The following is a 27,653-nucleotide window of genomic DNA, read 5'->3' as shown; positions in this document are numbered from 1 at the left end:
CTCTGCTAACCATTCACAGGGAAAAACTGAGTCTCCTACTTATAAAATTGGCCTCTTATTTACATGTACCTCTTATTTACTGCCTAAATCAGAAATGACCATGATTAGGAAGATTTCTCTGAATGTAATTGTACATAATATATGCATACATATACGTGTATATACCTTTCATCTTATTTCACAAAAGACTTGACAAAGCTAATTAAAATAGATGCATCAGTATCACCACTAAGTATCAGTACAGGACCACAGAGTTAACTGAACAGGCTGAAGCTCATGTTTTCTATATAGGAGACCTGGGTTTAATTCCTGGAGCATCATTGGGAGTGACCTATGTGCACCAATCATGGAGGCCAGATTTGGCCTCAAAATTACAAATACATTTGCATGCAGAATAGTTGCTTTCTCTGCACAGTCCCATTGACCTTAAAATTTTCTTAGCTCACAGCACAGAGACAAGAATAAAACTAGGCATTAGAAACAAAACTCAAATAAAATCACTATCTTCTTGAGCATCCCACACTAGTACTTACATATTGATTTTCTCTACATATTCTTATTTATACTATATAAAGAGCTCACAGTTGGCCCTGTCATAGCCAGGTGTGCAATTGGATGATTCTTGTTTCGTTCACCTAGTATGAGTGAAGAGACAATGGCAGACTTTCATTCTTCTGAATCCCAAACAGTTACATTGCAGGAATTGGCCAAATGGGATTCTTTGTCTTGGGGCCAAACCAAACTGCCCCAGTGATGCTCTACATGTGTGTGCATGTTACTGTATAGTCAATCACAGACAACAATACTTTGCAGTACTGCTAGTGTAACATGAGAGGAGAGTCTGTCTGCTGGTATAAGACTGATCACTGCTTCCTGACTTGGGACAGACAGTGGAGGCCCTGTTGTTACCAAGAAACTCAGGGAAAGATGAGAATATTATGGTCACATAAGAATCCATCAGTTCAGAGCAAGCTTACCTTACTTTATGAATGACAGTCTGTCCATAGTCAGAGGCATTAAATATTCTTTCAAACTGTAAAGAACAGATATAATAAGAACTTAAAAGAGGGTGGAGGACCCGACAGTATATATATATATATATATATATATATATATATATATATATATATATATATATATATATATATATATATATACATATATATACATATATATATATGTTTTAACATTAAATAAATATTTAGGCTCAGGAATGTCAATATTCATGGTTCACCAATTACTATTGACTAGCAGCCCCTAAAAGTCTCAGCAGCAGGCTCCTACTGCTGAGCTGGATCTAGGAAACAGCCTTTTTGAGCTTCTGGTTTAGGTAAGTTGAGGTGAACATAGCACCAAACAGCAGGGGAACACAGTTTCAGTCCCCAACTGTATCAGCATTTCCTCTTCTGGAGTTGGTCTGCATGACACCACAGGGCGTTCAAGCTAAGTGAGTCTCATTGCTCTGATACAGTGGACACACGGATACTGGTTCACAAATCAATTTATTTTTCATTTTTTCATTTTTGAATGTTACTGGAGTGGAGTATCATGAGCCTAGTCCCAAGTCAGTTTTTGGAATCACCGTTTCCTGCGTTTCCTGAGTGCTCAAGGGACCCTGCAATACTGGGAATCAAGCCCAGATCTCCAACACGTTCATTAGTTATATCTCTAGTCTCCCGGAGTTCTAAAATTCTATCAGACTAATCCAAATGGTTAATTTAGTTTTGTTAACTGAATAGATCTTATCAAAGCAATTCTGTTTTACCTTTAAGAAATGAAAAAAAAGGTAAAATGAAATGAAACCATTGTTCATTTTGACCTTTTAGATCAGAAAAAAAATACCATTATATATTTAAAAATTAGATCTTAGAGTGATTCTTGTAGATGTTTGTTTGATTTGGTTTGGTTTGGGGGTTACTCCCAGTTGTTGTTAGGGTTTACTTCTGCTTCTGTGCACACGGTTTACTCCAGGCAGAATTTAGGGTACCAGAAGTGATGCTGCGGATTAATCCAGGGCCATGCCCAAGCAGCCTTATTGCCTACAGCATGTCTCTAGCTACATTCAGTCCTTATATATGTGTATATATATAGTATTGACATTAGATGTAATTATATATAACTATATAATTTATAATTATATATTATATACATAGTATCAAAATTTAGGTAAAGTTGGATGTAAAAAAAAGCAAACATTTTACTTTCCTCTTCAACAGTAGGGAAATAAATTATTTGTAATGACTTTTTTCTTTTTTTTTTTTTTTTTGTTTTTTAGGCCACACCCAGCAACACTCAGGGATTACTCCTAGCTCTGCACTCAGAAATCGCTCCTGGCAGGCTCAGGGAACCATATAGGGTGCTAGGTATCAAACCATGTCTGTCCAGAGTCAGCTGCATGCAAGAAAAAGGCCTACCGCTTTGCTATCACTTCTGCCCCTATTTGTAATTATTTAATTATTTAAATCATTAGATGTTATCTGGCCACTTGAAAGTATTTTGATTACAGTATAAATACTGCACTGGCACAGGCAACTCAAACTTTTAAAGGCCTTTTGTTGCATTTGCAATTCTCATCAAGTTTACAGGAACACAGGAGGCCCAGATTTCTTAGGGGATGTGCTGGGAAACTAGGATGCACAGAAGCCAGAGCTCTGCGTACAGTAGCCTGAACCTATCATTAAGGGTTAATTTCCTTGTTTGCATAAAAGGCACCACTATTTTTGTGGGTGTGCCATTGGAATACCAGCTCTATACTCTGCAGCTCAGTGCAAGGAGGAAGACTTTGAGACAGTTGAAAAATACTTACGAACTGAGTAATTTCAAGATGTAACTTTTGGTAAGATAATGATTCTTTATTTTCCAACACAGGTGTATATGATATTTTAAATGTAAGTGTTCCAGGATATATTTTGCCTGAAAGAAAAGCATAATATTACCATGTATTTAATGTTAAAAATTATTTATGCATTTTGAAAGCATAGATAGTTCTTCAAAATTCTAAGCTTTATGTGATAAAACTACAGGAAGTTTGGAAATACTAAACATGTTACCCTAAATCCCATCCAAGTTTGTACATCCATTTTAATTTTAGCTCTTTTTTTTTAGCTCATTTTAGCTCATCTTACCTCTTTTTTATGTCTGGTTTACATTATTATAATTCAAAACTATCATAAATTTTTTTTTTGGTTTTTGGGCCACACCCGGTGGTGCTCAGGGGTCACTCCTGGCTGTCTGCTCAGAAATAGCTCCTGGCAGGCACGGGGGACCATATGGGACACCGGGATTCGAACCAACCACCTTTGGTCCTGGATCGGCTGCTTGCAAGGCAAACGCCACTGTGCTATCTCTCCGGGCCCAATCATAAATATTTTAAAGTGTATTATGAGTTACTATGCATTTTCCATAGTTACTATGCTTTTCATAACTGTCAGTTGAAAGGCAGAAAACATTCTGTGAAGCATGTTTCTATTCACTGATGTATTCATTTTGTGTTGCTATTTGAACTTCTAATTGATTTCTGTGTGTGTTTATCATACTCAGAGGTGTTTGGGTCTTATTCCTGGCTCTACATTAAGAAATCACTCCTGGCAGTTTCAAGGGACCATCTGGGATGCTGGGACCAAATACCAGTTAGCTGCATACAAGGCAAGCACTCTACCTACTGGACTATCTCCTTAATTCCTGAACTTTTAACTATTTTAAAGGAAAATTCTTTAAAAAGTGTCAGTGAATGCCTTCTAGTTCAGTCCTTTGGAATCATCTACTGAGAATAAAATGAGTGTCAAGGACACCCTGGGGCATTTGCAATAGCTTTCATGCTTGCATCCAGTTCTTGGTTCCTAAAATTGTCCTGTTCTGAGACATAAGCTTATTTCTTGTTCAGGACACGGAGAGGATCTGGTAAGGCCTGACTCTTCCTCGTGCCCAGCCAAAAAGTCAGCGAAGGGTGTGTACACCTGCTCCCAAGGTCCACGTGAAACGTGAGGCCCCTTTGGTCCCTGACAGCAGTGACTTTGCTAGGATGGATGGAGCTAACAAATCCTGTGACCAGCAACTGAGGTGAAAGGCTGAAACCCTGCCTGTTCATGTGGTGCTGGGGAGATCACTGTGCTCAGTCACTGTCCCCAGGAACCACAGTACTTTGTATTTATGTGGTCCCTACATTTAGTCAGGGGTTTAAACATCTGTAATTTTGATTTATCCATGTAACAATGTTTTCTGAAACAAGTAAAAGTAAGGGACACAGGCCCCAGACCTTTGGGCTTTGTTCCTCCTTCTAACCAGCTCTATTTCCTCATGAGAGCCCAGAACAGAGGCAGGAACCTGTTTTCTGCTTGACTGTCATTGTTCCCTTTAAATTTTCCTCCATGCCTAATACTCTTGTAGATCTCTTCTAGTCTGTTTTACCTCTTTTCTATTGTTGTTCTGGTTTTTGATTAAGGCCCTAGCAGAGCTTACTCCTGACTTTGTTCCCAGGATTCATTCCTAGGTTTGGGGAACCATGAAGATAGCTTGGGGAAAGAGCCCAGGTCAGCTACAGCAATACAATACTTTAAACTCTATAATACACTGCCCCTCTGGCCACTTGGTAGCTTATTTTGAAAATATTGTTTTGCTATGAAGAAATCAATTCCAAAAACTACCGGGGCCCATGCTTTATTATTATTTAGGATTTTCTAGTCTACTTTTGGTATTGGATGCAGTTCAGGAGATTGCCCCTCACACAGTGGGCAGTGATCAGGGGATACTCTAAGCTCAGTGCTCATGTGTTATTCCTTGTGGTGCTCTGGGACCCTTACTGTGCTGGGTATGGAATAAGAAATGTCTGTGTGCAAAGCAAGCACCTTAGGTCCTGCACTATATTAAAGCATGGTTCACCAATAACACTCACCTTCATTACATTTCTGTTGTTTGTAGTAATAACTCTCTCGACACAGGCAGAAGAATGTATCATTCAAATTAACACATGTAGAATCAGTTCTACAGTTACTACTTTGACAAGGATAATGTTTGCCTAAAAAAGAATAGAAATATTTAAAATCTGTAAATTAAAAACAAATTATACCCCAAAATATACTGATACCTCTCTCCTTGGCACTTTTCATTTTTGTTTTGTTTTGTTTTGTTTTGTTTTGTCTTGTTTGGGGGCCATACCTAGCAGCATTCAGGAGTTACTACTGGCTCTACACTCAGAAATTATTCCTGGTAGGCTTTGGATGCCGGGGACTGAACCCAGGTCGGTTGCATGCAAGGTAAATGCCCTACTTGCTGTGCTATTGTTCGGCCTCCACATTCTATTTTTTGGCTCCATTTTTCCCTTGTGTGTGTGTGTGTGTTTGATCACATGCATGCGTGCTTAGGCTGTATTCAGTGATGCTCAATGATCACTCATGAACATAAGAGCCCATATGTAGAAACCATCAAGATAGCACAGATGTAGGGCATTTGGCTTGCATGTGGCCTACCCAGTAGAGACCCTGTTCCTGTTTAATTTCTGGCTTACCATATGGTGCCCCAGCCTTCTAGAGGCTATTTTTGAGTGCAGAGCCAAGAGTAACCCCTGAGCATCATTGGGTGTGGCCAAACAATCAATCAATCAATAAATAAAGTTTTAAATAAAAGAGTCCATATGTAGTGCTTGATATTGAAGTACAGTTGACTGCCTGGAAGACAAGAGCCTTAACCCTTATTTATACTAACTCTATAACCCTTTAATGGCTTCTAATTTAATGCATGCAGATCCAAAGAAAAATGAGAAATAATTATAAAGTAATGAAAGAATGGAGGTGGAGAAAGAATCAAAAGAGAGAGATCACAACTGTTAAAGATCAAAAATCAACTTCAATGACCCTCTTACATGATCTTAAATCATGTAAGGGTGAGCTCCCCAAAACCAGTTAGAGATTGTAGAATATTTTTGATGAAGATAGACAAGTTGTTTATAGGGAGATACAGGCAAGGAGTTTTCAAAAAGGAGTTGCATTCTGGTTTGCACTCATGGTATACAGACCCATAGAGGGAAAAAAAAGGAATGGGAAGGAGAGAATATGGGTTAAATCCATGCAACTTTCAAAAGGAAGTGATGAGAGTACTCAGCTCTCTGGCCATCTGAGTGGATAACTTGATTCCTGAGGAGAGTAATGGGCCCATGTTAACAGCACTGACTAGGAATGTACAACCAGGCAGAGCCCAGAACTCCTTGGAAGTGAAAACAGAATCCTTGTGGTAATGAAGTTGGTTATTTCTTCTTCTCTAGCATGTGAAATGATTCTAGTTTTTATATTACTTACATAAACAACAAGATCAGACAGATCAGATCAGATAACTCATAGAGCTATCTTTACATTCTTACCAACATACAGCTATAAAACATTGATTTTTTAAACTAAATGTAAGTAATGCATTTATGACATGATTACTCTCATAGTTTAGAAAGCAGTGAACAAATGCATAAAAACACCTTGATGTTTTGGCTGACATTTGCAACGAGCACCCCTGAAGGAAAGTATAAGAAGCTATATTATGTATCCCAGGGGCTGAGATAATAACTCTCCAGGGAAAAAAAGGGGCTTTTAGTTCTTGGGTTTTAGGATGGGACAGTGATTACATTTTGACTGCATATACATTTTCCATCTTTCAACATTTCTCCCTATAACTGTGGGTCTTGCCTACTTTAACTTAAAAGAAAAACCAACAAGAAAAATAAAATACTTTATTTTAATGATGCCCAGACACAGTAGAGATGAGGGCTGGAAGAACCAGCCCATGATATGAAGCTCACTACAAAGAGTGGTGAATGCAGTTAGACAAATAACTACACCAACAACGATCATGACAATGTTAATGAATGAGAGAAGTAGAATGCCTGTCTCGAATACAGGCAGGGGGTGGGGGAGAGGAGATTGGGGTATTGGTGATGGGAATGTTGCACTGCTGAAGGGGGGTGTTTTATTTTTTTTTTATGACTGAAACCCAACTACAATCATGTTTGTAATCAAGGTATTTTGAATAAAGATATTTTAAAAAAAGTAAAACCAACAACAATTCTGACAAGAACAACTAAAGCACTCAGTCATGACAGTGGGGGTGTGAAATGGCACGTTCATATTGGAAAATACTATAGCTGTTTCTTACAAAACTTAACAGTCTTAATATAAGATCTGGCAAGTGCATTCCTTGATATTTAACTAAAGAAGCTGAATGGCATTATTCATAAATACCAAAGTTTGAAAGCAATCTAATCTCCAGTAGATGAATGTGTTAAAATACACTGGTCCATTTAGACAATGAGCTATATTATTCAGTAGTCAAAGAAATGAGCTATAAAACCATGCAAAGACCTGGGTGCCACTATTCACAATAGTCAGAATCTGGAAATAATCCAAGTGCCCAAGAACAGATGAGTGGATTTAAAAAAAAAATCTGTGGTGTATCTGTGTATATACAATGAAATACCACGCAGCTGTTAGGGAAAATGAAGTAATAAAATTTGCTTATGTACATGGATGGATATAGAGAATATTATGCTAAGCAAAATGAGTCAGAAGGAGAGGGATAAACAGAATGATCAGAAGGAGAGGGAGAAACAGAATGATCACACTCATTTGTGGAATATAAAAAAAGATACTATCATAATGATGTCCAGAAACAATAGAGATGAGGGCTCAGAGAACCAGTCATTGGTAGGAAGTGGGAGTGCAGTAAGGGCAGCGTAAAGACCTCTATGACAATGATAGTTGGAAATAATCATGCTGGACAAGAACTGGGTGCTGAAAGGAGATAAAGCGATAGGCATGATTCCCCTTCAGTACAATATTGTAAACCATAGAATCTAAAAGAAAAAAAGGAAGAAAGAGAGAGGAAGAAGAAAAACTGTCTCCACAGAAGCAGGCAGGGGAGTGGGAAGGGAAGAAGTTGGACACATTGGTGGCAGGAAATGTGCACTGATGAAGGAATTATGCTAATAACTAAAACTCAATCATGAGCAATTTTTCACTTTATAATTGTGAAAAAACTAAAATTTTATTATGAACAACCTTAAACAACTGTACACCACAACTGTAAACCACATTTACATAAATTGATGTTTCAAAATCTAAAAAAGAAATTTTTTAGAGACATAGAGAGATATTTATTTAGATATTTAGAGACATAGAGCCATAGAGACGGTACAGCCACCTTGTCTGTGGCTGATTACAGTTTGATTCCTAGTACTTTAGGGCCTTAGCAGCACCACATTCTGGAGTCTCTACATTGACCACTGGCCTGGATGGCCTCAGATTGTAGGAGCAGTTCAGGCCTCCTACTTGCCACTTTGAAGCTTCCTTGCACACACACACATCCTCCCCCAAGAGACTAGGTTATAAAGGACATAAAAAGGTACATGCAGGACCATGTGTGTCTTTCCAATGATAGTGTGAATCAAAATTCTAAGTAAATGGCTTTTGTAAAGTACCGTGGCCATACTACAAGAATGTTTGGAAATTTTCAAGAGAGAAACCTTGTATAGCTCTATTATGGGAAAAATAGACAAGTAATCTCCAGTATGTACTGTCAATGTACTAAGTACTGTCAACAGGGTCATGTCAGTATATTTAGTGTACCAGGTAAAGTTTGTCATGGCTGAAAGGCTATGTTTTTCAGTCGTCCCTGTGACAGACAAATAAGTTAAGCTCAAGAGAGAAGTGTTTTTGCTATGCCCCCTGGTTATTTATGACTGGGTCAGAACTTGAGATTGCCTGATTTCATATAATGTATGGGGAAGCAAAACTGGTTTACAAAACTCCATTTCCCAATGCTGAGAGATCTAATCATGCCCTTGTTTTCAGAGTAGCCCTTACAAATGGGACATGCTGGGACCCAGGTCTCAGACACAGACTCTGGCTCTATTGGCTTCATCCCTCATTTCTTATATCTATCAAAGCACATCAAAGCTAAATAAAGAGCAGATAGGAAGAACAACCTGTTCTCCAGCCTTGGGCATGCTGATTCATTGTCAATCTTCAGTCAACCTTCTAGAAATTATATTGACTTTTTTTATGCCCTTAATGTCTAGATCTGTCAATTCTTCTAGACCTGAGATTGGTAAACTATAACTTATTAATCAGATACAGCTTGTCTTCTGGTTTTGTAGATAAAGTTTTATCAAAACAAAGACTAGTTAATTCATTTATATATGAATTATTTCAATTTAATAAGACAGTGTGGACTAGTAGCAACTAAGACCTTATTTTACCCCAAACCTAAAATATTTACTACTTTGCTTTTACTGATAAAGTTTCATGGTATTTGTTCTAAATCAAGCTTTAGGAAGCATTTTCTGTTACAAACTATCTGTAACAGATAGTTTTCTGCTAATAACTATCTTCAAACAGTTGTTCTGCTCTAGTCAGGCTATTAGAAAAGTATCATTTATTCAATTTTGATTTTTTTTTAATTTTTAAGCTCAAGTTCCATGAATTGCCTCAAATTCTTGTGTTCAGTAACTATTTTTTTCATTTCTTTGTTTTGTTTTGTTGCTGTTGTTGTTTGTTTGGTTTGGTTTGGTTTTTGGGTCACAACCGGCTGCAGTGCTCAGCTCAGGGGTTACTCCTGGCTCTGTGCTCAGAAATCAGTCCTGGCAGGCTCGGGGGACCATTATAGAATGCCGGGATTCGAACCGCCATCCTTCCTGTGTTGGTTGTGTGCAAGACAAACACAATGCGCTGTGCTATTGCTCCAGCCCCTTTTTCAGTATTTTTTTTATTTTTCTTATTTTTATTTTTAGGTTTTTGGGCCACACTCGGCGGTGCTCAGGGATTACTCCTGGCTATCTGCTCAGAAATAGCTCTTGGCAGGCTCGGGGGACCATATGGGGTGCCAGGATTCGAACCAACCACCTTAGGTCCTGGGTCGGCTGCTTGCAAGGCAAACACCGCTGTGCTATCTCTCCAGTCCCTTTAGATCTTTTTAAATAAGAAGTCAAGTTAGAACCAAGTACTTTTCATAGATCAGGGTGTTAGCCCTGTGGTGCTGAATTTGATTTGGAACCTATTTGATTAGATCTGCTCAGAGAAACAGAAACCGTTCCAGAACTCTATTCAGGAGGTTCCAGGTGATAGTACAGCACTTTGGATGTGTGCCTAGCATGTGCTTGACATGTCTTCAATTCCTGGTACTGCAAGTCCCCTCAACATTTCTGGCTGCAGCCCTGGAGGCCCCAACACCAATAATATGGCCCTAGTGTAGCATTGCATCTTCAACTCTTGTACTAGCTGAATAGCCCAGTTGGTTGAAAATAACTAGGGTGCTCTTGGGCTCCCCCAGGACCAGTTGAGAGCCCTACACCCACTCCAACAAACTACTTAGAGTGAGAACAGCTGGGTAAGTCAATTTTATAAAGCCTAGCTTCATAAATATAGTCTATGAATAGTTGTGGAAGTATGGGTAGGAAAGATATGTGAACAGGATGGAAATGTAGGAAATCTTCTTAAGTCTTAGCCAAACCTCTTCCCAATCCCAGAAAAACTGTTACCTGCCATCCTCCATAATACTACAAATCATCAATGTCTAGTCTCTATGGAAAGAATTCTTACCAGTGGTAGTAGAGCCTCGGGCATCTGTAGTGGTGGTAGACCCTCCAGCATCTATGGTGGTGGTAGAGCCTCTTGCATCTGTAGTGGTGGTAAAGCCCCCTACATCTGTGGTGGTGGTAGAGCCTACAGCATCTGTAGTGGTGTTAGAGCCTCCTGCATCTGGAGTGGTGGTAGAGCCTCCTGCATCTGGAGTGGTGGTAGAGCCACCTGTATCTGGAGTGGTGGTAGAGCCTCCTGCATCTGGAGTGGTGGTAGAGCCTCCTGCATCTGGAGTGGTGGTAGAGCCTCCTGCATCTGGAGTGGTGGTAGAGCCTCCTGCATCTGGAGTGGTGGTAGAGCCTCCTGCATCTGGAGTGGTGGTAGAGCCTCCTGCATCTGGAGTGGTGGTAGAGTCTCCTGCATCTGGAGTGGTAGTAGAGCCTCCTGCATCTGGAGTGGTGGTAGATCCTCCAGCATCTGGAGTGGTGTTAGAGCTTCCTGCATCTGGAGTGGTGGTAGAGCCTCCTGCATCTGGAGTGGTGGTAGAGCCTCCAGCATCTGGAGTGGTGTTAGAGCTTCCTGCATCTGGAGTGGTGGTAGAGCTTCCTGCATCTGGAGTTGTGGTAGAGCCTCCTGCATCTGGAGTGGTGGTAGAGCCTCCAGCATCTGGAGTGGTATTAGAGCCTCCTGCATCTGGAGTGGTGGTAGAGCTTCCTGCATCTGGAGTGGTGGTAGAGCCTCCTGCATCTGGAGTGGTGGTAGAGCCTCCTGCATCTGGAGTGGTGGTAGAGCCTCCTGCATCTGGAGTGGTGGTAGAGCCCCCAGTAGACCCTACAACATTTGTGGTAATAGAAGTTCCAGAATCTGTGGTTGAATCGGTTTGACCTTTGCCTAGAAAACAAACATACTAAGCTTTAGAAGACAGAGGCTAACTATACAATGGCAGTTATTATTTAATAGTGATTAGTACACAAATCATTCTTTTCTGGAAAATAATCACTTGGCTACATTTACAAGTAAAATACAGAACTTTATAAACACACCCCAAAATATCCATGATAAAATTTAAAGTGAAATATAAACCTGAAAAAATATTATTAAAAAGAGGGCTGGAGATATAGCACAGTGGTAGGGTGTTTGTCTTGCATGTGGCTGACCCGGGACAGACCCCGGTTTGATCCCTGGCATTCCATATGGTCCCCTGAGCCTGCTAGTAGTGATTTCTAACTGCAGAGCCAGGAGTAACCCCTGAGCATCACTAGGTGTGGCCCAAAAAACAAATTAGAAAATATGACAAAGAAGTAGCTACCAAAAAATATTATGCCATTACTTGCAGAATTGTTGATCTGTGCTTACTAATCTGAGCTGTCCTCAGAGAGGACAACTGAAAATGCCATCAGATGACACAGTCACTATCTAAATTCCTAAGCAAAATCACCCAATTTTCCATTATAAAAAGTGTTTTAGCTGTTGAGGGATATGAAAAGGAAAGAAAGAGATATTTACATTTTTTTTTTTTTTTTTTTTATTTTTTTTTTTTTTTTTTTTTTGGTGTGGGGAAGCATGGGGGGGAAAGAGAGAGAGAGAGTGTGTGTGTGTTTGTCTGTCTGTGTCTGAGTTTGTATGCGCAGGTCGGGTCTCTGCAGCCAGGTCGTGGGTCCCTGAAACACAAGGGCACCCCTCCTTTCTCCCCCCCTTCCTGCCTCAACCCCCGTGCTCCAAGAATGAATCAGGGGGCGCCACTGCAGAGGCAGACACCGCCGCCGCCGCCGCCCCCAAGCCTGGTCCCCAAATACTTTCCACCCTCTTAGAGCAGCTGGGAAGGGAAAATACCAGAGGCGGAGAGGCCCGCCCAGCCCACGCCGCCGCCCCCAGCCCGCCCGCCCTCTGCGCCCGCCTGTCACTAACGCTTGGGCTTAATGGGCCCAGAGGCTCCACAGAGGCTCCACCGGGCGCCCCAGAGCCAGCCCAGGGCCCCCTGACCACCGCCCCCAGAGCCAGCTGCCCAGGGAAAAGGGGGCGGGGAGCGGGGCAGGCGGGACATTGGCAAAGGGGGTGCCCACCCAGCGCTGCCCACCCAGGCGGGGAGGGGGAGGGGAGGGGCGGGCTCAGGAAGGGGTGAGTAAGAGCCGGGACTGAATCACTTGTTATAAATAGGGGAACCCTGCGTGCGAGTCACGGCCGCGCCGACACCCCACCCCCAGGCCTCAGACCCTAATCCCCAGACAGCAGCGACAGAGCATGGGGCCCATGGGATTCCCAGGGCCAACGCCCCAACCTATGTCCATGCCAGCAGCCACTAAACAGCTAGACGCATCCGCCTCCCCGCGCAACCCCAAGAGTTCCCGGCTACTCTGGGCGCCCCCAAAAGTCATTCTCAAAGTGTGGGCACTGGATCAAGGCGGTGGGCTGGTGTGGGACTGGGAGACAAGATGCCAGATCCCTGGGGAATGGTGGGTGGGGAACACAGGAGACGTGGAGCCTCCCAGACACCCCCCAGACCAGACGCGGGGTTCCCCGGCCTCTCCACGCCACCCCCTCCAAGCGCCCCAGGCCCATGGCCCTCGACCACACCCAGGCTGGCGCCGGCCTCGGCACCCCAGGCTCGCGATGACTCAGCCCGCTGGGCTGCCGGTGCTCGCCCGGCCTCCCACGCCCCGCAGCCGCCTGCCACACCTCCGGGCCGCCCACTCCCGGTGGCAGGCCGGGAGGTGGCCCAGTGTGGGGGACCACAGGGCACTGAGGGCCAGCAGACGGATGCCCACACACCCATCCACCCTGCCTTTCCGGCTGCTCGCTTTTCCCAAAGTGCCCCATTCACAGATGAAGAAACTGAGGCTCAGGATCCGCGGGGAGCGGAGCCGGGTCCCCCCCCGGGCTCCGGCCGCGCCCCGGGCCGGGCGGGCGGCGAGACGTAGACGCGGGGCTGGCGGGCGCGCTCCGTCCACTCACTGGCCGCGATATTTACATTTTTAAAAATAAAATTATCTTATTAAATATGCATTAAACTTTAAATATTCATTTCTAGTAAAATGTACCCATTAAATTCTAGAGATTTGGGGGTGATTTTTTTGGGGGGTGGGATGGCCACATCTAGCAGTGTTTTTTAGTATGCTCTGGCTCTGTACTCTGGGATCACTCTTGATGAGAACTAATACTTTTTTTTAGCTAATACTTTTTATATATCTCCTTTTTTTATAATATTTTATTTGAACACCTTGGTTACTCACATGATTGGGGTTGGGTTTCAGTCATATAAGAGGACACCCCCCATCTCCAGTGCAAAATTCCCATCACCAATGTCCCAAATAATCCTCCTTCCCACCCCGCCCCTACCTGTACTCTAGACAGGCTTTCTATTTCCCTCATACATTCTCAATGTTAGGATAGTTTGCAATGTAGCTATTTCTCTAACTAAACTCATCACTCTTTGTGGTGAGGTTCATGAAGTGGGCTGTAACTTCCAGCCCTCCTCTTTTGTCTCTGAAAATTATTGCAAGAATGTCTTTCATTTTTCTTAAAACCCATAAATGGGTTATTTTTAGCTTTCCTCTAATCCTCACCTCTTAGATAAAGATGATCATTTCCTATACAAGCACCCCCAGAGAACTCTTCTTATTTTTATTTTTGTGGGGCCATGTCTGACTTGCTAGAGGATCACTCCTGGGCACTTCCTTCCTTCCTACTTAACTTCCTTCTTTTCTTCCTTCCTTCCTAATTTTTCTTCCTTACTTCTTTCTTTCCTTTCTCTTTGCCTCCTTCCCTTCCTTTCTTCTTTCCATCATCCTTTCTTCTTTTCTTCCTTCCTTTCTTTTATACTTTTCTTGTTCCCTTTCCCTCATTTCTTAATCGTTTTCTTCCTTCCTTCCTTCTTTCCTTCCTTCCTTCCTTCTTTCTTTCTCTCTCTTTCTTTTCTTTCTTTCTTTCTTTCTTTCTTTTTTCTTTCTTTCTTTCTTTCTTTCTTTCTTCTTTCTTCTTTCTTTTTTCTGTTCTTTATTTCCCCTTCCCTTTCTCCTGCCTCTTCTTTTCCCCCTCTATTAACCTTCCTCCCTTTTCTTCCTTCCTTTCTTCCTTTCTTTCTTCATTTCCATTCACCTGTTTTTGAAGAGTGGGAATTGGTAGTTAGGCTACATATTGTATTTAAAAGGCAAAATTCAAAAGTCATAAAAATTTGTAATTTTGTTTATTTAAACACTATGGTTATAAGGTTATTCATACTACAGTATATAGTTATTCATGATTGAGTTACAGACATACAATATACAACAACCTTCACCAGTTCACATTTCCCATCACCAGTGTCAACAGTTTTCCTCTTATTCTTGCTGATGCCCTCTTCCCTTCCACCCTCCCTCCCCTGTGAATTTTTAATTGTTCTTTTGGAGGGCAAAATACTACTCAGCACTGAGGTTTCTGCCTTACAAGAGTAGAATGCAATTATGATTCATTACCAATCCACATATGTAATGTTGATCCTACTCTATTTGGGGGGAATCCATGGCACTTCCACAAAGAGATCTCTGGCACAATGCAACCAAGTGTGAATGATCAAAATCAACCAAATATGCAAGCCCCATCAAGCACTGCATAGGAAAACAAACGATGCAATTACCAAATATTCAACCTCGTTCTTCACAATATGAAGGGGAGGGACAGGATATAGAAATAAAACAAAATAAAATGTGCCTTACCTGGGGTTACTAAAAGAACAGCAAGAAGAGTGAAGTGAGTAAACCGTTTCATGACTTACTCTTGTAAGATAAACCAAGGTAGAAAAAACTCTTCCTGCCCACCCTAGTTTTAACTCTCTTTCTGGTACAAAGTCCAGTCATTAACCAACGTTGAAACAAAGGCAGTCACCTGTTAGGGCTAGTCATATAATATATGTCTCAGTGGTAGGATAGAGGAGTCTGACTTTATGATAGATGATGCTACTAGCTCATAGTCTGAAATGACTTAGGACAGCACCAATATCCATTAAAAAAAGAGAGGAGGGTTTATATGTGGTAAGATGAGGAGAGTTCATCTCTTTTTATTTCTCATTGAAATTAATTTATTTAGAAAATTCTGTTACATTTCATTTAAAAAATACAGATAAGGGTGATTGCAATAGATAAGAGTGGCATCTGCTTTCATAGACTTAGATGGTATGTCTCATGACTTTTTTATTTTCATAATTTTTTTTATAATTTTTTGAGATCAATGTGAACTATTAGTCTTTCACAGTTGTATTTCAGGTACATAGTGACAATGAATTAGGGCCATTCCCACAACCAGTGTTGATGTCCCTCCTCAAAAGGGAATGTTGCCATATTAAATTGATGGTGCATTTGAGGGTCAGAATGATGGGTTATACAATCTCTGTGCCCTAGTTTTGACTTGAGCTTTTATCCCAAGCAAGACTTTTTCTTCTAGAATTTTATATCAAGCAGATCCAAAACAAATTAAATTAAATATATATAATAAATAAGTAAGAATGGAGGAGGCTACCTTTACTTTTAGAAATAAACACACTAAGAGGTATAACTATTGAGGCATTAAACATGCAAGAAAAATATAGATATACCCATTAAGTCTTTTGAGATATTCTTGGGGAAGGTGAAATCCAGGGCACATTTTTATCCCACACCATGGACCTGTTGAGTTTGAGCAATGGTTTGCAACAGAGGGGCCTTCTGGAGCTGAATCTGGTAGCATGCAACAGTCCACACTTAGGGGGGGTGTGTGTGAGAAGAATGGCCACATAAAATGAGTCAGTAGGTGGTTGCAGCTTCTTGCCAGCGCACAAGATGTCAGACTAAGAGGGTGTCCTTTTGCTTTGGGATCTGGGTAGTGACTTATTGGGGCAGGAGGTTGATCTTGGTACCTAAAGCATTAGAACATTATTATAGGCCTTTGTAGTGAGAGATTGAACACCTGTTCAATGTAAACAGCTGTTTTCGTTGTTGCAGATTTCTTTGTAGTATAAAAGAGAGTAAAGTCTGTGTTTCTCTTCTTCCATTTGATGTGTTCATTTCTCCTCACTATAACGTGGCTCCTACAGGTTCAGAGTAACTATCTTTTAGACCATTGTGGGGTTTTCTGTGGAGTTATTTAATATACCACATATAAGTGATATCATTCTGTATTTATCCTTCTTCTGGCTTACTTCATTTAACATAATATTTTCTAGTTCCATTGATGTTGCTGTAAATTGCTTGATTGTGTCATTTCTTACTGCTATGTAGCATTCCGTAGTGTATATGTACCACATTCTTCATGATCCACTCATCTTTTGTTGGACATCTAGGTTGATTTCAAGTCTTGGTTCTTGTATTGATGCTACAATGAATAGTGGTGTGCGTACATAATTTTGGGTAGATTTGTTTTTATCTTGGGGATAGATATCTAAGAGAGAGATTTCTGGGTCATATGGTAGCTCAATTTTGAGTTTACTGAGAACCCTCCATACTGTTTTCCATAGGGGTTGGACCAGGCAGCATTCCTATTAGCAGTGGATGAGAGTTCCTTTCTTACAGCATCCCCACCAACAAAGTTTGGTCCCATAATTTTTGATATGTGCCATCCTAACTAGTGTAAGGTGATACCCCATTGTTGTCTTGATTCAGATTTCCCTAATAATGAGTGATGATGAACATGTTTTCATGTGTCTATTGGCAATCTGTTGGTCTTCCTCAGAGAAGTGTCTATTCATTTCTTCACCCCATTTTTTGATGGTTTTTTTAAGTTTTGTGGAGCTAACCTTTCTGAGTGCTTTTTATATCCTAGATATCAAACTTTTATCTAATGTGTTGAGTGAAGAAAAATTTTCCATTCCATTAGCTGTCTTCTAGTTTTAGCCCATATTTCTTTTGCTATACAGAAACTTTTTAATTCGATGTAGTACCATTTATTTAGATTTGATGCTATAGCTCTTTCCATTGGCATTCTATCATCAAAGACTTTTTTGAGATACAAGTCTTAAAGTGTTTTGCCCATGTTTTCCTCAATGAACTTTATAGCTTTGGGTTTGATTTCAAGGTCCTAAATTCATTTTGAGTTGACTTTTGTGTAAGGTATGAGGTATGGATCAATCTTTAATTTTTTACAGGTTGTTCTAACACCATTTGTTGAAGAGACTGTCTTTGTTCCATTTCAAGTTCTTGGCTCCTTTGTCAAATGTTAGTTGACCATATATTTGAGGAAATGTCACTGGATATTCTATTCTGACCCATTGATATGAGACTCTGTTTTTGTTCCAGTATCATTCTGTTTTGATTACTATGACTTTATAGTAAAGTTTCAGGTTAGATAAAGAGTTGCCATCCAGTTTCTTGTTTCTCAATATAGTTTTGACTAACAAAGGTCTTTTGTTCACACAAACCTTATAATTGATTGTTCTAAGTTCTTAAAAAAAATGATGTCTGAATTTGGATAGGGATTGCATTGAATCTATATAGTAGTTTAGGTAAGATGGCAATTTTGATGATGTTGATTTTTCCTACCCATGAACATGGGATGTTCTTCCACTTCCTTAGGTCCTCTTCAATTTCTTTCTGAAGTGTTTTAAAGTTTTCATGGTATAGGTCTTTCACCTCTCTTGTTAGGTTGATTCCTAGGCACTTGATATGGTTAGATAGTATTTTAAATGGGATGGACTCCTTTATCTCTTACTTGTCTACTTTGTTATTTGTATAAAGGAATGCTACTGTCTTTTGTGTATTGACTTTGTAGCTGGCCACTTTGCTGTATTGGTTTATTGTTTCTAGAAGTTTTTCTGTGATCTAGTTAGGGTTTTTAATATATATCATCATATCATCTGCAAATAGAGATAGTCTGACTTCCTCTTTCCCTATTTGAATTCCATTGATTCCTTCTCTTGTCTGATTGCTATTGCTAGGACTTCTAAAACTATGTTGAATAAGAGTGGAGACAGACTTGCCTAGTGCTTAACCTTAGTGGAAATTCCTTCAGCTTTTTGCTGTTAAGGATAATGCAGGCCATTGACTTTTTATTAAAAATAAAGTTACTCTCTTGTCTTGAGGAAGGTTTCTTCCAACCTTATTTTTTAAATAATTTTTATTGTGACCAAAGTGAATAACAAATCTTTCACAGTAATATTTAATGTACATAGAGACAATAAATCAAGACCATTCCACCACCAAGGCTGTCCTCCCTCCACTCCTTTTCCCAGCATATGTCCCATATCTCCCTCCTTTGCCCCCTGGAGTGCTAGTTGTAACTGTTTCCATCTGTGTATAGCTTGTTGTAGATAGGGTATCGATTCTGTTGTTGTTGACTTTGGATTTGGTGTTTAAGTCTGATAATTTTTTATTTCCACTCAATGTTCATATGGCTGCTTGGTCCTGGTACCATTCATTTTTATTTTTTCCCTCAAGTCATGAGGCAGAACAAGATGATTCAAGTTGTGTAACTCTGTTAGAAGAAGACAGAAAAGAAGAAGAAAAACATAACAAAATAACCAACAAACAACAAGAAAAGGCAGTAACATCAAAAAAGAAGAGCATCCAGCTACCAAAAAAGCACCAAATAGTAGCCACAGAGTGAAAAAAAAAGAAAAGAAAGAAAACAAAGAATAAAAAGGAAAAACATAAAAAACAAGAAAAAAACATCTAATCCCATCAAAAAATGGGGAGAAGAAATGAACAGACACTTTGACAAAGAAGAAATACAGATGGCCAAAAGACACATGAAAAAATGCTCCACATCACTAATCATCAGGGAGATGCAAATCAAAACAACGATGAGATACCACCTCACACCACAGAGAATGGCACACATCACAAAGAATGAGAACAAACAGTGTTGGCGGGGATGTGGAGAGAAAGGAACTCTTATCCACTGCTGGTGGGAATGCCGTCTAGTTCAACCTTTATGGAAAGCGATATGGAGATTCCTTCAAAAACTGGAAATCGAGCTCTCATATGATCCAGCTATACCACTCCTAGGAATATACCCTAGGAACACAAAAATACAGTACAAAAACCCCTTCCTTACACCTATATTCATTGCAGCACTATTTACCATAGCAAGACTCTGGAAACAACCAAGATGCCCTTCAACAGATGAATGGCTAAAGAAACTGTGGTACATATACACAATGGAATATTATGCAGCTGTCAGGAGAGATGAAGTCATGAAATTTTCCTATACATGGATGTATACGGAATCTATTATGCTGAGTGAAATAAGTCAGAGAGAGAGAGAAAAACGCAGAATGGTCTCACTCATCTATGGGTTTTAAGAGAAATGAAAGACATTCTTGCAATAATAATTTCCAGACACAAAAGTGAAAAGAGCTGGATGTTCCAGCTCACCATAGGAAGCTCACCACAAAGAGTGATGAGTTTAGTTAGAGAAATAACTACATTTTGAATTTTCCTTATAATGAGAATGTATGAGGGAAATGGAGAGCCTGTTTAGAGTACAGGCGGGGGTTGGGTGGGTAGGAGGGAGACTTGGACATTGGTGATGGGAATGTTGCACTGGTGATGGGTGGTGTTCTTTACATGACTGAAACCCAAAAACAATCATGTATGTAATCAAGGTGTTTAAATAAAAAAATAAAAATTAAAAAAAAATATCAAAAATCTACAAATACTATAAAAAAAAATGCTTGCCTTGAATATAGGCAAGGGGAGAGGAGGTGGTGGAAAGATTGCACTGGTGAAGTGGGGGGTGTTCTTTTTTTTATGATTGAAACTCAACTATAAACATGTTTATAATCATGGTGCTTAAATAAAGATATTATAAAAAAATAAAAAAAAAGTGCTGGTGTGGCAAGGTTTTGTGCTTCCTTCTTTTTTTTTTTTTTTTTTTTTTTTTTTTTTTGCATAGGCACAGTAAGTATTGGGGAAATAAGAAAGGGAATTCCCTTGATCTAAGACAGTGATCAGCAACCTTTTTTTTCAACTGAGCCAAATCCCGCCAAAACCACGATTGAAATTTTTTTGAGAGCCACACAAGGCGCGCACTGACAGAGGCTAGGAGCAGACTCCTGACTCCTGGAGTGGCCGCCTGGCACACAGAAAAGCTAAATTAAAAGTGTAAAGAGCCTCATGTGGCTCACGAGCCGCAGGTTGCCGACTACTGATTTAAGAGATTCAGGGTTTCTTTGCCCTTGAAGCATACTGCCATGGGAACAACTACTGGCTCCTTACATGCTCATTATCACACCCTAAGGTCTTCTTATGGTGCCAGGGAACTTTCCGCTCAGGCCTCTATAGCTAGAGATCTTGGCATTTGCATAGGTCATAGGATGAAATCTAGATAGAGTCTTTCTTTACAGTTGTACAGTTGTTCTGTTCCATCATTGTTGTTGTAATCAGTCTTCTGTAATAAGTAGTCTTGGTTTTTTCTCAGATCCTAGGCCAAAGCCTAGGATAGAGTCTTTCATTATGGTTCCAGAAGTTCAGCTCAATCTCAGTTTTCAGAGTTGGAACTCTGGAATTAGAGATCTTGATTTTTGTACAGTCCTAGACTGAAGCCTAGGCTAAGATCTTTCTTATTGGTCCCAGGATAAATTCTGCCTAGTCATGGTTGTCAAAGTCAGTCTTCTGTAGTTAGCTATCTTGGTTTTTGCACAGATCAGAGGACAACATGTCTTTTGATTTGATCTTACCTTTAGGTGATGAGATAGGACAACCTGCTTTTAGATCAAGTTGTTGCCATTTCCTCATTGTCAGGATGTCATATCAAAACTGGTGCAAGTTGTTGCAGATGGTATTAGAAATTTCCCAGGGGGAGTTTGATTCCTGGTGTTGTTGCAGGGAACTGTATTGGTTCTATGTCTGGGATCTGGGTTTCAGGGTTGTTTTTGGATGATCACTGTTCAATCTTATGGAGTCTAGGCTTCAAGCTCTATTTTGCTGAGTGTTTTCATCATGAATGAGTGTAGAATTTTATCAAGTGTCTTCTCTGCATCAATTGATATGATCATGTGGTTTTTGTCTTTCTTTTTTGTTGATGTGGTATATGGTGCTGATTGATTTGCATATGTTGAACTATCCTTGCATCCCTTGGATGAATCCCATTTGGTTATGGTGTAAATCTTTTTGATATTTTGTTGGATTCTGTTTGCTAAGATTTTGTTAAGAATTTTTGCTTTGCGAAGAGGAGGAAGATTGGGGATATTGATGATGAGAATGTTGCACTGGTGAAGGGGGATTTTTATATATGACTGAAACCCAAATACCATTATGTCTGTAATCAAGGTGCTTAAATAAAGATATTATTAAAAATAATTTTTGCATCCATTTTCATTAGTGAGATTAGTCTGTAGTTTTCTTTGTCAGCTTTGGGAATGAGCATGATATTAGCCTCATAAAAGGAATTAGGGAGGATTCCTGTCTTTTCAATGTTTGGAAGAGCCAGAGGATCAATGGCAGTAATTCTTCTCTGAATGTTTGCTAGAATTCACTTGTAAAACCATCTGGTCCTGGACTTTTATTCTTAGGAAGTTTCTTAATTATTGCTTTAATTTCTTTAGATCATTTTGGTCTGTTTAGGATTTCTACTTTCTCCTTATTAAGTCTCAAGAGATGATATTTATCCAGGAATCTGTCAATATCTTCTGAGTTCTTTAACTTGAGTACAGTTGTTCATAATAAGCCCTCATGATGTCTTGGATTTCTTGATGTTCTGTTGTAATCACTCCCCTTTCATTTGTGATCCAATTTATTTGAGTGTTTTCCTTTTATATTCCGTATGAGTCATGCCAGTCGTTTGTCTATCTTGTTTATAATTTAAAAAAAAAAACAGCTCTGGTTTCATTGATTCTTTGTATTGTTTTCTTTGTTTCTACGTTGCTTATTTCTGCTCTGGTTTTTATTATTTATTTTCTTCTACCTGTGTTTGGTTTCCTCTGCTGTTGGTTTTCCAAATCTTTAAGGTATTCCTTTAAGATGTTGATTTTGTCGTTTTCCTAACATAGGCCTGTCTTGCTGAGTTTCCCCCTAATTACTACCTTTGCTGTGTATCATAGCTTTTGGCAATCTGTTTCTTTATTGTCATTCATCTCGAGGAATCTTTTTATTTCTTCCTTTATTTCCTCTTTGATCCAGTTGTGAAAAGCATGTTGTTTAGTCTCCAGGTGTTAGATTTTCTCCACATCTTTTTGTTTGTTTGTTTGTTTGTTTTTGGGTCACACCCAGCAGGGCTCAGGGGTTACTCCTGGCTATATGCTCAGAAATCACTCTTGGCAAGCTAAGGGGATGCCGTGATTCGAAACCCCATCCTTCTGCTTGTAAGGCAAACACCTTACCTCCATGCTATCTCTCCGGCCCCTATCCACATCTTTTTTACAGTCATTATTGATCTCTGTTGGATTGTGGTCTGATAGGGTGCTTAGTATAATTCTTATATTTGTGACTTTATGCAAGTTATATTTGCGTCTATTCTAGAGAAAGTTCCATGTGTACTTTGAATAATGTGTATTCTGCTTTCTGAGGATGGAGGGCCCTGTATAATTCATTAGTCTTAATTCTTCTAGATTTTCATTTAGGGCTCTTACGTCTTTGTTAGTTTGCCTAGTGGATATATCTAGTGGTGATAATGGGGTGTTGAAGCCTCCTACTACTATCAAATTTCCTTTCATATGTTTCTCTAGGTATGTGAGCAAAAGCCTTACATATATTGCTGGCTCTACATTTGGTGCATAAATGTTGATCAGAGTTAGTACTTCTTGGCCTAATGTTCAATAAGTAAGTAAATATTTCCTGATCAATAAATAGTGCCCTTCTTTGTCTCTGAGTACTTTCTTGAGGTTAAATGCAATTTGGTCTGATATATGTATGGCTGTCCCAGCCCTTTTTTTCCAGTGGCTTGAATAATTGATTTCCATTTTTATTCTAACTTTATGTCTATCCTGATATTTTAGATGTGTATCCTGCAGGTAGCAGATATTCAGTTTTTGTTTTCTGATCCAAACCTCTACTCTATGTCTTTTAATGGGGGAATTTATTTAGTCCATTGACATTTAATATTATTGACAGAGAGGGTTCTTGAACTGTTATATTGTGTAGGGTTGTTGTCGTTATTGTTGTTGTTGTTGTTGATACAATTTGGTGTTTGGATTGTGTAGTTTATCTTTGAGTAATTCATTTAGAGTTGGTTTGGCTAGTGCAAATATTATGAGTTCTTTTTTTGTCTGAGAATGTTTTTAGTCCTCCTTTTCATGTAAATGAGAGTTTTGCCAGGTAGTGGTCTCTAAGTTTGAAGTTTCTTTCATTCAGTAAGTTAAATATGTCATCCAACTGTCTTCTTGTCTGAATTGTTTCAAATGGGAGGTCTGGTTTGATTCTTATGTTTCTTCCTTTGTACTTGAGGGTTTTTTTTTTTCACCCTTATTCCTTTTAAGAATTCATCTCTTTCTTTGTTCTTTTGCCATTTGGATTACTATATGTCTTGCTGTTGATCTATTAGGGTCTATTTTATTTGAAACTATTTTAGAGCCTTGGATTTGTATAGATGCCTCTTTCCAGAGGGTGGAAAAATTTCTGCAATTATTCCCCCTCACTACTTATTCTTCTCTTTTCCCTTTTCCTCCACTTCTGAAATTCCTAGACATAGATTATCATATCATCTGGCATATAAGAAGACTTTTAAACCCATGAAAATCTTCTTAAAAGTTGGCTTGCAAAAATAGGCAAACTCAGACCTCCAGCTAACACCATGCACAAAGGTCAAATCCAAATGGATTAAGAACCTTGATATCAGACCCAAAACTATATAGTATAGAACAACATGTAGGTAAAACACTCCATGACATTGAGACTAAAGGTATCTTCAAGGAGAAAACATCACTCTCCAAATAGGTGGAAGTAGAGATAAACAGATGGAACTATATTAAACATAGAAACTTCTTAATCTCAAAGTAAATAGTGACTAGAAAAAAAGCCACCTACAGAATGGGAGAAACTATTCACCCAATACCCATCAGATAAGGGGCTAATATATAAGATATACAGGGTATGACATAACATAACAAGAAAAAAAGTCTATCCCCATCAAAAAATTGAGAAAAAGAAATTAACAGACACTTTCTCAAAGAAGAAACACAATGGCCAAAAGGCACATGAAAAAATGCTCTACATCACTAATTATCAGGGGGATGCAAATCAAAACAACAATAAAGTGCTATCTCATGCTACAGAGACTGCACACATCACAAAGAACAAAAACAACCTGTGCTGGTGGGAATGTGGGGAGAAAGGGACCCTCATTCACTGCTGGTGGGAATGCCATCTAGTCGAGCCTTTATGGAAAACAATAGGGTGATTCCTCGAAAAACTGGAAATTGAGCACCCATATGATCCAGCTATACCGTTCCCAGGGATATACCCTAGGAACACAAAAACACAATACAAAAATGCCTTCCCTATACTTATATTCATTGCAGCACTATTTACAATAGCCAGAATCTGGAAACAACCAGATGCTCTTCAAAAAATAAATGGTTAAGAAACTCTGGTTTCTTAATACACAATGAAATATTATGCAGCTGTCAGTAAAGATGAAGTTATAAAATTTTCCTATATATGGATGTACATGGAAACTATTATGCTGAATGAAATAAGTCAGAGGGAGAGAGAGACACACACAGAAAATCATCTATGTGTTTTTAGAACAATTAAAAATCATTAGTGTAATGATGCCCAGAGACAATAGAGAGGAGGGTTGGAAGGACCGGCTCATGCTATGAAGCTCACCACAAATAGTGATGAGTGTATTTAGAGAATTAACTACACAAACAACTACCATGACAATGTTTTTTAATCATTATTTAAAACCATGATTACAAACATGACTTTAGTTGGGTTTTGGTCACAAAAAGAACACCCCCCCTTCACCAGTGCAACATTCCCACTACCAATGCTCCCTATATCCCTATATCCCTCTACCCTCAACCCCTGCCTGTATACAAAACAGGCATTCTACTTCTCTCACTCATTAACATTGTCATGGTAGTTGTTAGTGTTCTAGCTGCATTCACCCATCCTTGAGGTGAGCTTCATACTGTGAGCTGGTCCTTCTAGCCCTCACCTCTGGGCATTATTATAATAATGCCTTTTATTTTTTTTAAAACCCACTACTCTGTGTCTCCCCCTTTGACTTATTTCACTCATTTCCATGTCCATCCATGTATAGGAAAATTTCATGACTTCATCTCTCCTGACAGCTGCATAATATTCCATTGTACCACAGTTTCTTTATTCATTTGTTGAAGGACATCTTAGTTGTTTCTAGAGTCTGGCTGTTGTAAATAGTGCTGCAATAAATATAGGTGTGAGGAAGGAATTTTGGTATTTCATTTTTGTGTTCGTAGGATATATCCCTTGGAGTGGTATAGCTGGATCATATGGGAGCCCAATTTCCAGTTTTTGGAGAAATCTCATATTGTTTTCCTTAAGGGCTGGAATAGATGGCATTCCCACAAGCAGTGAATGAGAGTTGCTTTCTCCCACATCCCTGCCAGCACTTATTGTTCTTGATCCTTGTGATGTGTGCCAGTCTCTGTGGCATAAGATGGTATCTCATTGTTGTTTTGATTTGCATCTCCCTGATAATTAGTGATGTGGAGCATTTTTATGTGCCTTTTGGCCATGAAATTGAGAGATTGTCTATTCATTTCTTCTCCCCATTTTTTGGTGGGGTTAGATGTTTTTTTTTTCCTTGTTACGTTCTATCAGTTACTTGTATATCTTAGATATTAGCCCCTTGTCTGATGGGTATTGGATGAATAGTTTCTCCCAATCTGTGGGTGACTTTTGTATCCTAAGCACTATTTCCTTTGAGGTTCAGAAGCTTCTAAGCTTATTATAGTCTCATCTGTTTATCTTTGTTTACACTTATATGAAGAGTGCTGTTTCTGCCTTGAAGATGACTTTACTCTCAATGTCATGGAGTGTTTTTACCTACATGTTGTTCAGCATATCTTATGCTTTCGGGTTTGATATTCAGATCTTTAATCCATTTGGATTTGACCTTTGTGCATGGTGTTAGATGGAAGTTTGAGTTTGCTTTTTTGCAAACAGCTGACCATTTGCTCCAACACCACTTGTTCAAGAAGCTTTCCTTGCTCAATTTTGCATTTCTTGCCCCTTTATCAAAGATTAATTGATTGTATATCTGGGGCATATCATGACAATGTTAATGAGAGAGGTATGTTGCTTGTCTCAAATACTGGCAGGGTGTGGGAGAGAATGGGGGGGCATTGTTGGAGAGAATGTTTCATTGGTGAAGAGTGGTGTTTTTTTTTTTACATTGGAGGAATATTTGTGTTTTTATCATTTTAATTGTGATCAAAGTGAATTTCAAGTCTTTATCACAGTAATATTTAAGGTACATAGTGACAAAGAATTAGGGCCATTCTCACCACTAGTGTTTTCCTTCCTCCACCCCTGTTCCCAGCATGCATTCCAAACCTCCCCGCTTCACATCTTGAACTGCAATGAAACAAGTCTCCTTTGTGTATAGATTTTGTAGATTGAATATCGATTCTGGTGTCATTAACTTTGGGTTTGGTGTTTAAGTCTGATCATTCTTTATTTCCACTCAATGTTCATATGATGGATTGTGCCTGGTACCATCCTTTTTTTTCCCTCAAGTTATGAGGGAGAACAAGATGATTCAAGTTTTGTTGTTCTGTTGGAAAAAGAAATGAAAGAGAAAGAAAGAAAAAAAGAAAGAAAGAAAGAAAGAAAGAAAGAAAGAAAGAAAGAAAGAAAGAAAGAAAGAAAGAAAGAAAGAAAGAAAGAAAGAAAGAAAGAAAGAAAGAAAGAAAAGAAAGAAAGAAAGAAAGAAAGAGAGAGAGAGAGAGAGAGAAAAGAAAGAAAGAAAGAAAGAGAGAGAGAGAGAGAGAGAGAGAGAAAGAAAGAAAGAAAGAAAGAAAGAAGAAAGAAAGAAAGAAAGAAAGGAAAGGAAGGAAGAAGGAAGGAAGGAAGGAAGGAAGGAAGGAAGGAAGGAAGGAAGGAAGGAAGGAAGGAAGGAAGGAAGGAAGGAAGGAAGGAAGGAAGGAAGGAAGGAAGGAAGGAAGGAAGGAAGGAAGGAAGGAAGGAAGGAAGGAAGGAAGGAAGGAGGAAAGAAAGGAAAGAAGAAAGA

At 39.5% G+C, this 27,653-nt stretch overlaps 1 protein-coding gene across 1 annotated transcript in view; it reads right to left on the bottom strand.

Annotated features, from left to right (window-relative positions):
• MUC13 (mucin 13, cell surface associated) overlaps positions 1–12,597 on the bottom strand; it is a 47,871-nt gene extending 35,274 nt beyond the window's left edge. Inside the window, exons 1-4 of the mRNA XM_049785533.1 lie at positions 12,462–12,597; positions 10,575–11,444; positions 8,570–8,649; positions 978–1,033 (exon numbers count right to left, since the gene is read on the bottom strand). Coding sequence (XP_049641490.1) covers positions 978–1,033; positions 8,570–8,649; positions 10,575–11,444; positions 12,462–12,597 — 1,142 coding nt within the window. The remainder of the gene's footprint in view (positions 1–977; positions 1,034–8,569; positions 8,650–10,574; positions 11,445–12,461) is intronic.
• Positions 12,598–27,653: the final 15,056 nt, after the last annotated feature.

Source organism: Suncus etruscus, chromosome 13 (assembly GCF_024139225.1).
Source record: "Suncus etruscus isolate mSunEtr1 chromosome 13, mSunEtr1.pri.cur, whole genome shotgun sequence".
Taxonomy (NCBI): Eukaryota; Metazoa; Chordata; class Mammalia; order Eulipotyphla; family Soricidae; genus Suncus; species Suncus etruscus.
The sequence above is the reverse complement of the archived record's forward strand: the minus strand, read 5'-3'. Positions and strand labels throughout refer to the sequence as shown.